The 13,979-nt window shown below is 37.4% G+C and overlaps 1 protein-coding gene across 8 annotated transcripts in view; it reads left to right on the plus strand.

Annotated features, from left to right (window-relative positions):
- Positions 1 to 1,852: 1,852 nt before the first annotated feature.
- LOC108597048 overlaps positions 1,853 to 13,979 on the plus strand; it is a 35,558-nt gene continuing 23,431 nt past the window's right edge. For 3 of the 8 annotated variants that reach the window (XM_017983364.2, XM_017983363.2, XM_017983366.1), the window contains exons 1-3: positions 1,854 to 2,302; positions 4,684 to 5,285; positions 5,343 to 5,808. In XM_017983364.2, coding sequence (XP_017838853.1) covers positions 2,275 to 2,302; positions 4,684 to 5,285; positions 5,343 to 5,808 — 1,096 coding nt within the window. In that variant the 5' untranslated portion in view covers positions 1,854 to 2,274. Of the gene's footprint in view, positions 2,303 to 4,683; positions 5,286 to 5,342; positions 5,809 to 13,979 lie in introns of those variants that run through there. The other 5 variants (XM_017983365.2, XM_017983367.2, XM_033295113.1 and 2 more) reach the window with 3 other exon arrangements.

The following is a 13,979-nucleotide window of genomic DNA, read 5'->3' on the forward strand; positions in this document are numbered from 1 at the left end:
GCACAAGCGTGTGTGTGTGTGTCTGCAAGCCTTGCTTTGCTTTGCTGCTATTCCCACTTTTGCGCTCTCTTTGTAAAGTCAAGAATCAGATTCATGCTCCCGCTCTCCCATGACAAATATGGAGCAGCATTTACAGTTAGCAACTGTTGCTGTTGTTATTGCTGCGCTCTTCTTTTTTTTTTTTTTGCAAGTTCATAGGGCTTGGGGGCGTTACTGACGCGTGGCTGGCCTAACGCCCCTCAAAATACAGCGGCACTGATGTATTTATTTTGATGACCAAACACGCAATTTTTAAATAAATTACATTCAGTTATTGTAAACGAGTTTGTTATTGTTTTTTTTTCTTATATTTTTTTTTGATAATTGACGGTTTATTGTTGTTATTATCGATGTCGTTGCTGCCTCTAGGGGGCGTTGACTGTGCGCTTGGCTTCGTCGCAGTTGCCTTGCTATAAAATTTAAATCAAGTTTGTTATTGTCGCCGCCAAGCATGACTTTATTATCAACATATTTGTTGATCGGAGTTCAAAGGCCCAATTAACCAAATCTACCAAAAAACCCATAAAGCTAGTCAAATGTCATAAAACAAAATGTTATTGTAAATATTTGTGCATTTAAAATGCATTTATCAAATGGCAGCAAGTTTTCTGGTTTTCATGTAAAACAGAAACGTGCTGGTATTTCAACAGCGCAATCATCAACAACAACAATAAGAAAAAAAACTTTTTTTATTGTTAGCCTGGGTGCGGTATTGGTAGGATTGATGGGCTGGCTGGCATCGCTCTCCCAACATCTCTGACGGTTGCGGCGACGTCAGCAGCATAATTTCCATACGTGATGATGTTTAAGCTTAGCTCAAGTCACGTTTTCATTTCACGCTGCTTTGATTGACTAAGTGCGCTTTTTCGCTTATCTCCAAGCTCTAATCACCCTGTATGTGTATAAGGTTGCTGCGCTTATCTCTCTTGTTTAAAAGTAGTTACTGTTCGCTACTAGCGCTAGAGCTCAGCTTATCAGGCCAAAGCGCAGCTTTTTGGCATGCTGTACGCCCCTTGGGCTGGCTTGGCTGGCTGGCTATTCAAGTAAATTCAATTATTTTGTATATTATTTTCAATGTGCAGCAAACGCGACAATAAAATAACAACCCCAACAACTACAATGTTGTCATTGTTGTAGCTCTCTTGTAGTTGTAGTTGTATTTGTTGGCGCTCTGGCACCGACTGGCACAGCAATTATTCTGTATTCGCTTGGTCGCCGTTGAGATAGTGTGAGAGACTTCCGTTGAGCAGCGAAAGGGGGGAGAGGCGGCCGAGGCTTCGGGTCGCATTGGCTGGGCGAAACGGAAAACGGCGAAAGTTTGTACACATGTGTTTTTCAGGTAAAATACATATGTAATTACTGAAGGTTTTGCACAAGCAGCAAAATGTCGCGATAAGCAATACGATTTTATAGCATCATAAATATGCACTTGCTGACATTACAAAGTGTGCTCAAGATTTAGCTATTTTAGTTTACATGTCACTTGACAGTACAAATTTAAACTTTAGCGCGCAAAGCTTTTGCAGCAGTGGCAACGCTAGCGTATAAAAGCAACAGTGTGGCAGCTTTAGTTGGTTTGAAACTTTGAAAACAGCAAATGTAAATACGCTGTTAAGCAAATGCTCATAAACAAAACTCATATTGCTTGTTTAAACTGCTTTGCTATGATTTAACATAAAATTTAAGCTTTGCCGCTTATTGGCCAATGTTAATGTAAATTAACAGCGTATAGCAAAAGTGCTACAGCCCTGTGTGGATGACAGTTGTCGGCGTGTGCAGAAAGTGTGGCAGCTCCGGCCGTATGGCTTGAAATGTTTATATTTATATTTGGTCGGTGAATTTTTCATTGCATTTAACGCAAGAGCAATAACAAATTACGTGGAAAAAGTGTGGGCGCTCCACTCACGCGTGCTGTGCAATTAATTTTGGCTACGTTCGTTTACTCGTTTTGTGCTGAATATCGAGCAAAAATTGTGTTCCTCCAAGCATATACACACACGCACGCACACCTATGTAGATACAAATGTAAATAGATATATATAAATACAATACATATGTACGTGTTGTGCCATTTGTGTGTGCGTCGACTGCAATTGCAGTGCCCACCAGGTGTTTATTTTAAGCGTGGCCAAAAAAGTCAACAACAGGAGCGCACATGGAAAACGAGCCTTATAAACAAATCGCTCTGCCCGCTCTGCCCGCCCGCTGCCGTAGCCGTAGTTGCTGTTGGTGGTCATGAATCTAAATCTGAATCTGCAGCAATGTAAGTACGCAAAGTCAAATACCACCCAATAAAGCGCACACCCACTCAAAAGGTGTGTACATAATTATCGATGGGTTTGCCGTTATCTTTGCCTGATAAGTGTAATAACAACGGTTAGTGCTGCTGCTTCTTCTACGAATTGCTCGTATTGGTTTTTCAATTAGTTTTGTTTTGTTTTGTTTTGACGTCTTCATTGCGAGCGGGCGCCAGGGGGCGGCCAAGGGCACGCTGCCTATTGTATGTATGTGCATGTGTGTGTGTGTTGACCGATTTTTGGTATATTTATTTGGTTTTATCTGTAGGCACTCATCTATTAGCCACTGTTGACAGCTTGTTGTTGTCGACTCCTTTCTGTTATTCATATTTAGACAAAGTGTCATGCCTTATTTATCCAGCTCTTGGACTTTTTGGCCCAAGTTGGCTGCGTTTGATTTATGTTTCTAATAAAATTTCAATAGACTTGCAATTTGTTGTGTTGCATAGCAAGAGTTGCCCCCAACACCCCCCACCACACGCACCATCGCCACTTGTCAGGCTGCATGCCACGTGCGGCGGCACAGTGGTAAACAATTGAAATTGAAAGTGAAAACGATAAAGAAAAGTTTAGCTACATAAATTAATTAAATCTATAAATAATAAAAATATTTAAGCTTATGTATAAAATTAATTCAATAAATGTATTAAATTTAGTTTTGTTACTTTTTCACACCTTTTTGCCTTGTATTAAGCCTACTGTGCCACGCTTGCTTCGTGGCTTGAACATCAAAAGCCGCGACGAGCACAAAAATATGCGAAGCTTCATGCAACAACCCAAGCTAACACACACACACACACACACACACACACACTGCTCTGCTCTTTGCCCCAACTAAAACGTAAAAGTGTTTTATGTGTTACGCGGACAGTGTCAGGCTGTTAGTTGTTGTTTGGCATTGTTATTGTTGTTGCCGGGTTAGGCCTACGTTTGGGCTTGGGTTTTGGTTGGAGCTGCTGCCCATACATTACAATGAAGTATGTGCGCCTGAATGAATGGTCGCTTGCTCAGGCGGCGCTGACTCCAACTGTCTGCCTGGGATTGTTTTGCTTGGCGACCTTTTCACACACACACACACACGCACACTTGGAGCTACACATGGTCACAGACAGGCAGCAGCAGTGGCTAATTATGACCCGCACGTTTTCAAAACAAACAGCAAGCTCTAGCTAGTGGGTGGGTGGTTGGTTGGTTGGTTGGTAGGGCTGGTCATAAAGGCTTTGGGGGCCAAAGTGTTTAGCAGCGTTTTTAAATGTTTCCGGCGCTCACTTTTGTGTGTTTCGTGTCGCCTTACAGCCTTGGAGTCTATATTTGGCAACGCATATGGCAAGAGCCTGACACTTTTAGCCTCGCCTGTCGTCGCTCTATTTGTTTGTTGCACTTTTATTGCGTTCGCTGCAAACGGAGGGAGCGAGAGAGAGGGAGAGAGAGCGGCACACACACACAAAGGGGTTTTCAGCTAAGTAGTGCTCTCTGTGTATGTGTGTTGCCCATAAACATGTCGTCTTTCGCTTGATTTAGTAGCAGCCAGCACCCAAGCCTAACACCACTCCAAGCGCTTGGCATTGTTGCCAAACAAAAATGGCCGTCTAAGCCACTGACCGCCTGGCGTATACGTAACGTGGCTCACATACGTACAATAGGCTCGCTCAGCTTGTCATATTTGTTGCGCCCCCTTTGGCTGTGTCGATGTTGTCAGCTAAACTCATAAATCCTGCAACTTGTAGTCAATTCATATCGCCAATACAATCTGCATACAATAAGCGTGTCTATAATTTGTCAATTTGCTTTTAGCACTAGAAGGGACTAGATAGAAGCAGAGCTACTGCTCAAAGGGCAAAGTTGAAGCTAAGCAAGAAATTTTTATTTTAAATTTATTGCAATCCGATTCAATTCAAAAAGATTTTTATGTAAATGAGTTTGAGATTGAGCTTGTTTTTAAACTTGGCAGGCCAAAGCTAAAGCAGAGCTAGAAATGCCTAAAGATTTCTTATGAAAAATGGAAAAGCGTATCAGAAAGTTGTGTATGTATGTAACAGGTAGAAGGAAACGTGTCAGAGCCCATAAAGTAATAAATGTACTCATCAGCAAGCCAAACTGAGTCGTTATAGCTGTTTATCTGTTTTTCTGTCTGTATGAGCAACAAGAACTCGTTGACTATAAGCGCTAAAGCTATCAAATTTTGTATGTAGCTTCTCTTAGACTGTACGCATAACATTATATCTTTATTTTTGAAAATATCTGCCCACTTCACCCGATATGCAGCTATAAAAGTTACTTAATTGCTTTGCATACAAATTCAATTCTAAGCATTTAATAATTTACATATTTTTCGTTTTTCTTACAGCCCATACAACAAAGCCTGCTTTGAGCCGTATTAGCCTGGTCAAAACGCAAAGCAGCCAAAGCGATGAAGGCGACACTACAACAACAGCAACAACAACAACGAAAACAACAACTAGCTTACGCGCTGCCAAACTTAAGATCGAGGCCATGCAACAGCAGCAGCAGCAACTCAATGGCAGCAAAAGCAACAGCAACAACATTATATTGCTGCGCGGAACACGCAATGAAAATGGCCAGATCATTATACAGAACAAGCAGGACATACTTAGTTTGCTTAGCGAGCAGCAGCAGCAGCAGGATAAAGCAACTGCCATAACGCTTAATCAGCTGCCAACAGCAACAACTGTGGCACGCAAAACAATTGTACAAGCAACAGCAACAACAACAGCGCAGCACAGTGGGAGCAACACTGGCGGCGGCGGCGGCAGCAACAGCATTTCCATTGTCACCAGCAGCAGCAGCGGCAAGGAGTCGAACACGATACTGCTGCAGACGCCGATCAATGCCAGTCAGCTGGAGAGCGTGCTGAAGGCACAAAACACAGTCACAAATAAGCCAAGCAGCAACACAAAGCTCAACGAGCGTCCCTTTATGCTTAAACATGTAAGTCAGCGCACTAAATAGTTATAAACTAAGCTAATTAAACAATTGTTTTGGCAGGCCACGCGCAGTCTTAGCTCGGAGAGCAGCTGTGAGAGCAAATCGCCGTTTGTGCTGCAAACGCTCAAGCGGCTGGAGAAATCACAGTCTATACTCGTTATACGCAACTCCACAACGACGGCAACGCCCACAATTGCCAGCAGCAGCAACTTGCCACAACAGCAGCAGCAGCCGCCGCATGTCTTAAGCGTTACGCGCACTGCTAAAGCGAGCAAAGCAGTTGCGGCTACGCTGCAAAAGCTTAAGGCAACAGCTGCCACTGCCACAACAACAACAACAACAACAGCTGCAGCAACGCCAACAACTTTACTAAGACTGGGCAAAAGCATCAACAAGCCGTCAACCACAACAGCAGTTGCTGCTGCCACAACAGCTACAACAACAACAGCAACTGCTGCTGCCGCTCATAAAGTGTCCACAACATCAATGGAGCAACAGCCACAAACGAATGTGCCGCTTGGGAACGGTAAGTCTGTTCTTTCAAATTCACATGCAACGCATAAATTTAAAAGCTCAGCACAGCAGGTGTCAATGCCTGTGACGCAGTCTCCAAAGCGCTTTGTCTATGTTGCCAGCTTGATCTACTGTTTGGTAGCAAGTTTATCTATTGCCTACTTTGCAGCGCTTGGGCGCTTTAAGAGCCTCGTCGCTGCTTCTTTTCGCTGATTTGGCGCGTACGTGGTCAGCCTAAGAATTATTCAATTAAATGCGAATAAACTTGGCCCCAAGCGCCAGTCCCATATAGAGACTGTTTGTGCCTCAGCTGTGCGCGCTGCACGCGCCACGGGTTGGAGGCTCATTGATTTTCACACTAGCCGGCATTTGTTAGTTATACCCTGTGGGCTGCCAAGCGGCTGAGGGTTATAAGCTTGAAGATGATGTACAAAAGTCAGCAAGATCTTAAAATAGATAAAAATATATATGCAGCTGTGAAATTAGCTTTAATAGTGTGCTGGGTTTTATTATAAAGTAAATAAATTTAATTGAATTTTATTTAATCAATTTCAAATATATTTGTTACTTATACTTTGATTGCTGCTATTGTTGTTTACAATTTTATGCTACATTTATTTTCTAAAATTTCTTGCTGTGTTTTATTCTAAAATATTTAAATTTAATTGAATTTAATTTAGTTAATTTCAAATATATATTTTTCATATATATTCGGTTTGATTGTTGCTATTATTGTTCACAAATTTATATTTTCTAAAATTTCTTGCTGAGTTTTATTTTTAACATAAAGTTATAAAATATTTAAATTTAATTGAATTTGATTTAGTGAATTTCAAATATATTCAAATACTTTGATTGCTGCTATTTTCGTTATGAATTTAATGTAGATTAAATTACTTTCAGTTAATAATAAAAATTCTCAATTTTGATGTTTTTTATACATTATTAATTTATTTATTCTTTTACATTTTTTTGTTAAATATTTCTTTATATTTCTCTTCACGTTGCACCTAATTTGAGCTTCTAAATTTATTGTATAAATTTATAATAATTTAATATATTTTTTGGCCATATATTTTGCTTTTATGTGCTTAGTTTGTTTGTATTAATTTTACTTTAAATAAATTTGTTTATTAATTGAAGAGTATCCTGCCTTACATCACTTTGCGCTTTCAAATCTTTTGCTCTTTTACTTTGCTCTCTAGTTAGAAGTCTCAGTGGTGAAGAAGCTTGTTGTTTACTTCTTTTATTTTGGCTAACAGCGAAATACATTTGCTTGGTCTCAGTGTTCATTAGTGAGCGTTGCAAGTCCATTGAATTGTAAGCAACATGTAACAAGAGCAAATTAGTTCATTTAAGCGTAAAGTGCTTAAGAATTTTTGCCAATTGAAACTTAAGCAAAAGTTATGGCCTAAGTGCAGCTTCAACTGCTAGCAAGGCGATGTAATTAAGTTTAAGTTAAAGGCATAAAGAAGTGAATAGTCCGAGCTGCTTAGGCATTTATTTTTGTGTAGATTGTCGCTATCGATAAGCCCAAGTGGCAGCTGCACGTGCCACGCCTGGGGCAAGGCTAGACAAATGCTGATGTCTACAAAAAATAGCAAGACAGCCGACTTGATATATTTTAAGCTGTTGTTGTTGTAGCAATTGTAGCAAGTGTAAGATTTGGTGTGAAGCTGTTGATTATTGCAGCGCGATACAGCGAGAGAGTGAGCGAGAGAAAGGGGCGTTTTCTTTTTGCTGACAAGCCAAAATAACTGTCGAGTGTTAAGTGATTTTTAAGCCTTGGCCATAACTTAAGCCAAGACAAAAGTCGTGTGGGCGTCAAGTGGCCAAAACTGTTGACTACTGTCGACATATTGCAAAACTCAAGTATTGCTGATGTTTCAATTGCCAATAGCAAGTACATGTATGCATGTGTGTGTGTGTGTGTGTGTGGCATGCAGACATTTAAGCAGATACTTATCTGATTTGCAGCTAACGCCGCCTGCCTGAATTTTTTTTAGCATGCGCTGCATTTTATTGATAAAACTTTTGCGCTGCTAAAATTTAAAATATTTTAATTTAGTTGTAGTTTAGTTTAGCCTTTATCAAAGCCAACAGCGCCATTAGCTAAAAGCAACCTTCAAAAAACAAGCACAACAACATTTGTTTACAACTTGCAACTGCCATTTGGCTTAATGCGCTGCCAAGTCTACAGCGTACTCTATAGTCGCTTATGCCCTGCGTGGCTTGTTTATTTATTTTGATTTTTTGAAGGCAAGCAAATTAAACAAATTACCAACAGAGCCCCCACAAAAAAATTTATACTTTTTATACACGTGTGTGCCTTCACAATTTGTATCTATGAGATACTTTTGCATGCATGCAAAAAAAAACTTTTCGTTTTTTTCACATGTGTTTTTTGCACTTTTCTTCAATCCTTTGGCTTTGCTTCATTATCATTATTCCTTCTTTTTTTTTTCAAGCACATAATTGCCAAGAGAAATAAAAAAGTTGCTGCGCTTTGTTTTTCGGCGCAAAAAAGAAACTTTTGCATTTCCGTTGTTATGAAACTTGAGCAGAGCGTTGAAGAAAAAAAAGCAGAAAATATGCCAAACTGCTAACAAAAAAATTGGCTAAAAAGAAAAGGGGCAAACAAACGTAGCGCTCCTGCTTCTAAGTTAAATTACAAATTATGATGGCTCTGGCGCCTGGCACCACTTCACACACACACACACACACACACACACACACATGCAGTGCAACTTACTGACACAAAGAGATAGCAAAGTGTAGTTTAAAGTGAGTCTAGCGTAGGTTTGGCCATGTAGGTGGCTCATTAGATAACAGCGTGACTAATTTGCCATTGCCACGCCTCCTCAGTCACAGCTGTAGATTTTTGTTTAATGTGCCACAAGGCTCTTTGCTTTAGTTAATCGTTGCATGCAACTTTTTGTTGCATGCTTTTGACAATATTTGCAATGCCCTGATTTTTGCAAAAGCTTACAAAGTGTTTTAGAATTACAAACACACACACACACACACACACAAAGCTTGGATAGTAAACAAGCGTAAATTGCACATATGGCAATTAAACATTGTCTAATAGCTGCAGTTAGCATTAGTCGTAAGCAAATATGGCTAAAAACAAAAGTACTGCGTGCTAGTTTAAAGTTTATGGCACTTTTATTATGAAAATAGAAATTGTGCTGAAATAAAATAAACATTTTTCAATAGCGTAAAGCTTTATGTACAGAATGTTTAAATAATTTATTAAGCATAATTTACTAGCTCAGTTAATAAATGTAGCCATATGTGTGCTTAAATCTTTTAGTTATAGATCATAGTGCAGCCTTTGGCTTGACTTTGCAGCTTAAATATGTCAAAGCAGCGCCTTAAATTATTTATTGCTTAGCATTAATTGCTTTTATATTTATATAAAACAAATATACAGTAGAGTAAAAATTGCTGAGCGCAACGTAGTCGCTTCTTTTTCTATTAGAGCAGTGATAATAAAATTTTATTATTTATTATATTCTAATTAATTGAAGTAAATATGCGCTGCGACCTAAAATATCCATTGTGCCTACTTCTGGTAGAATATAATATGAATAAAATATAGAATATATATATAATAATAAATTCTTAATAACGCTTTATTCAATTAGTTCTTTATTATTTGCATTGTTATTTTATTTCTATTAAATGCTTAGAGCTTGTAGCAAAGCAAGCGCCACAATAAACTTAATATATAATCAAAAGCTCTAAGCACGTTCAGCTAATTAGTTTATAAAGAATATATGTCTTCCGTACATCCAATTAGTTCATCGATTAAAGAATATATATCTTATTTATAAACTAATTAGCTGATCGTGGATAGAGAATTTAATTTATTAAGTTCAGTATCATCGCCCCCCCATCTAACTCACCATTAGTGATTATTTTTTGCTAGACCAATTGAGCTATATTGCAATATATAGCAATAATTTTTTTTATTAAACTGCAATGAATTTACTTTAAAATGAAACAAATTTGTATCATAAAACGCTTAAGATAAGATTTTAATGAATTTTTTAGTATCTATCTGACATAAATTCATTGTAAATTGTTTTTAAAGCAACAATTATGCGATTTAAAAAACTTAATGATTAATTAATAATGTGTGGATTCGCCTTTGTTGGAAATTACTTCCAAAATTTAATTAGGAATAGATTTGTACAGCTGATCTAAGTAATTTAATGAAATGGTGATCCAAGCGTATATCTATATTACTTTTCATATTTATGTTAAAGTGTTTTAACTTCACACTATAAACAAATACTTTATGGCGGAGTAAAAAAGGAGCTCATCGCTTTAACGTTTATCTGTATAAATAGTTATTTATGCTGCTGTTTATAATAGACCTCTGTTCTGAATTAGCTAAGCAGAGTATTTATATATCTATTACTATATATGTATTTTCATATTTGTGTTCACTAGCAAAAGTGTTTTAACTTCACACTATAAACAAATACTTTATGGTAGAGTTAGACGCTCATCGCTTTAACTTTTCTCTATTAAAAACTTTGCTGCTAACGATTTGTTCAAATAGTTATTTATTGATTTAATTGCTGCTTCTATTTATAATAGTGATTTGTCCTGGATTAGCTAAGGAGTATTTATATAACTATTACTATATATATTACTTTTCATATTTATGTTAACTAAATTCACTCTACTTACAACTATTTTATAGTGGATTAAAAAAAAAGAAAACGGATTAAGCTGTTTTCTATTAAAAGTCTTTGTCTATCCTATAACGAATTATTCAAATAATTATTTATTGATTTAACTACTGACTCTCTTCATAAGAGTTTTGCAGCTCTGTCCTGCCTTTATATCCATTACTATATATATGCCTATTACTTTCAATACATATAAATAACAGCATAATTTTGTATATATCGCTATCCATTTAACAAGCTCTGTTATTTATATAAATTTAATAGCAAACTAATTGTGGCTATCAAGCCAATTTCATCGAGCATTAATCAACTGACTACACGGCCATTAATCGCCATCGAGCTGACATACTTAGATAACAAAAAGCACACGAAGTGCTCACTGTACATACAACCTGTATGCATGTGCTGCTTAATGGAAAGTTTAGAGCTTAGCCGCTGGGCTAAAATGTGTGTTAATCCACACAGGGCGTATGTGTAATATGTTTTGTTTTTTTGGGCGTTTAGGTGCAGCATATTTGCGCGTTGGCGTCTCGCGCGCGCAATTTGATTAAAAAATTCCAGTAAATGCAACAGCGACAAGTGTGGCAGGCACTTGAAGCGGCATGCCGCGCGCATAACTGTAACCTCTGTATGCCACGTGCATGGAATGCGCTGCATTGTTTTTTGGGGTAGGAGCCCACAGCAGCGTCAGTTGATGTTTTGTTAGGCGCTTGAGCTGTGCGCAGGTCTCGGGCTCGGATACGCTGGCAAACTAACCAACCCCTAACTGCGCTGACAGTTTGGCAATAGAAATGCCTATACGCTGTATGTGTGTGTGTGTGTATGTGTGTGGGTGTGTGTAGGTGCTGTCGACCAACCCACACAGTGCTACAGAATTAGGCTAATTGAGCAGCATATAACGCATACGCTACGTATGCCAGCAGCTCTAACTGCTGCTGCTGCTGCTGCTGGCATTAGGCAGCAGCTCACACACACACACACATACATCATCATTCGTTATGCTGCACGCTTTGCTCATATTGCTATCCCGCTTGCTCACGCTGCTGCAGCTTGGCAGCCAACCGACGAATCCTGGCTGAATGCACAGCCAGCTCGCCCGATTGCCGCTCGTGTCGCATTTACGACTTCCAACGACAACAAGGACATACGGCTACGCTTTTGCTTTGGGCTTTGGCTTTCAGTTCTCAGACCTTGGGCCAACGTGTCGCACGTCGTCGTTTCGTTTATCTCGTCGCGCTGTTTATCGTCGTTTTATAACGTTACGTCTTACGTATTGGTTACGTTACGCGTAGTTTACGCTCGCTTCTGCAATATGTCAATATTGTTTGTCAATAAGCAGCTCACGCTTGAGCTTCAGCTACAGCTCCAGCTCAATCCTTCAGCTCAGCTTTAAGGTTTTTCCACTTGCATTCGATCTCTCCCTCTTAATTGTTTATGTAATTTGTTTACCTTAGCTGCGTAACTGTAACTGTGTGTTTTATTTTATTTAAACTCTGTGTGCAATTTCCAACTCTCGCACTCGTTGTGTTTATTTATTTTTAACGTTATATCAATGTTGTCAACTGTAATTGGTGTACTCTGTATATTTTCTTAAGCCCATACAACACTTCATTTCAATATTTACTTGTATACAAATGTTCAATTACTGTTACATATATATATTTTATTATTGGTGTTGTTATTGTTGTTATATAACTATCAATGTCTACCTAAATGTATTCGATGTGTTTGTGTGTTCCTTACTAAATTATACAATTAAATTAATCAAACATCATTACTAAATTTAATTTAAATATAAAGTGTTTAGCATAAGTGCAATTCTTATTGTATAACAATCAAATGTGCTAGGAAAAAATAAAATATTAAATTTTTAGAAACTTTAGAAACCAAATAAGCAAAATGTGATATTACTCCTATGAAATAAACAAACAATGTAAGGAAAATTAATGAATTTTAAAGTTTAATATTGCAAAAAATGTTACAACAATTTCGAAATTCAAATCTTGAGTGCCTTAGATATTGTTTTCATATCCATAATGTTTTTATCAACAATAAATCTTTAAATTTAATGCCAATGCCACATAAATTTTGAAAACTTTGTTATAATTTGTCATTGAGTGTTAATTTTTGGAATTCATTTCGACAAGTTTCAAATTGTAAACAAAATTGGATATAGTCTAATTTAGAAATTTATAACAATAAGCTGTGTATTTTAAATTTTTAAATAATTTATATTAGATTTGCTAAACTAAATACATAAATTTCTAATAAACAAAGCAAAATTTCTAATAAACAATTGCAACTTATATTTTATTTTGACAAGCTACAAATTGTAAACAAAATTTGGAAATTTATAACACTAAGCTGTGTATTTTAAATTTTAACATTAGATTTGCTAAAATATAAATTGCCAATAAACAAAAAACTGCAGCTACTTAGATTTAATTTCGATAAGCTTCGAATTATAACTGATATTATAACTGTGAAGCTAAAAACAAAAGTGTGTCAATTGAAATTAAACAAAATTTGTTTTAGTTAATTAAAATGCAAAATTCTTATTTGTTCAATTCGCATTAAACAAAATTTGTTTTAGTTAATAAAAATTCATCTTTGACTTATTTAAAGTGTCAGCATTAGAGTCTTAAATTAAATTATATAAAAAGCATTTTAGGGTCGCTGCTAAATTTTTATAGCTCATCAAATCCAAGTGGTTTAGTGTCTTAAATTAAAATTCATAGACTGCATAAATTAAGCTTAATGTCAAGTTAGTTTTATCTTAAACAAAATGTTGTAAAGCTGTAAGAAAATTAAACAAAAGCCAAGTCAACTAAAAGTGAATTGAACTTGAGTTCAAGGTCGTTGTAACAAATATTTGCATAAACTGAGATACACAAAAAATACAATTTATAAATAGTTAATGTTATAGAGTTAAACTAAAAAAAAGGCGCTGGCGCCACTGGAGTTGAATTTTTTTCGAAAATTTGTGTTGACAAACGACTCGTGTGTCAAGATAAGTTTTTGTTATCAGCGCGGCATAGAGTGACATTATCAAAACTGAACTAAGCCTAAAATCTACGCAGAGAGCAGAGTAAAAATATATTGCTAGCTAAATATATTTAAATTCATTTAGCAGCAGCAGTAGCCGCACAAATTGCAACGCGAAAAGACGCAGAAACGAATTAAAAAAAAAAGTGTAAAGTGTAAGAAAAAATAAAAACAAAGTGTATTAATGGCGGGCTATAGAGCGCTGCCTCTAGCGCCTGTGGCAGCGACGGCGGCAGTGCAGCCAGGAGCAGCTCATCCGACTATGGCCGCCTATGCGCATCATCAGTCAATGACGGCGATGTCGAATAACGGGATTATCTATCAGTCGGCGGTGCATGCCTCGATACACAGTTTGAATACAGTACAAAGTCAGCATCGTGCAGCGGCAACACACATACTGGCAACAGCGACAGCAACAGCAACAACAGCAGCA

This window comes from Drosophila busckii, chromosome 2R, assembly GCF_011750605.1.
Source record: "Drosophila busckii strain San Diego stock center, stock number 13000-0081.31 chromosome 2R, ASM1175060v1, whole genome shotgun sequence".
NCBI classification, from domain to species: Eukaryota; Metazoa; Arthropoda; class Insecta; order Diptera; family Drosophilidae; genus Drosophila; species Drosophila busckii.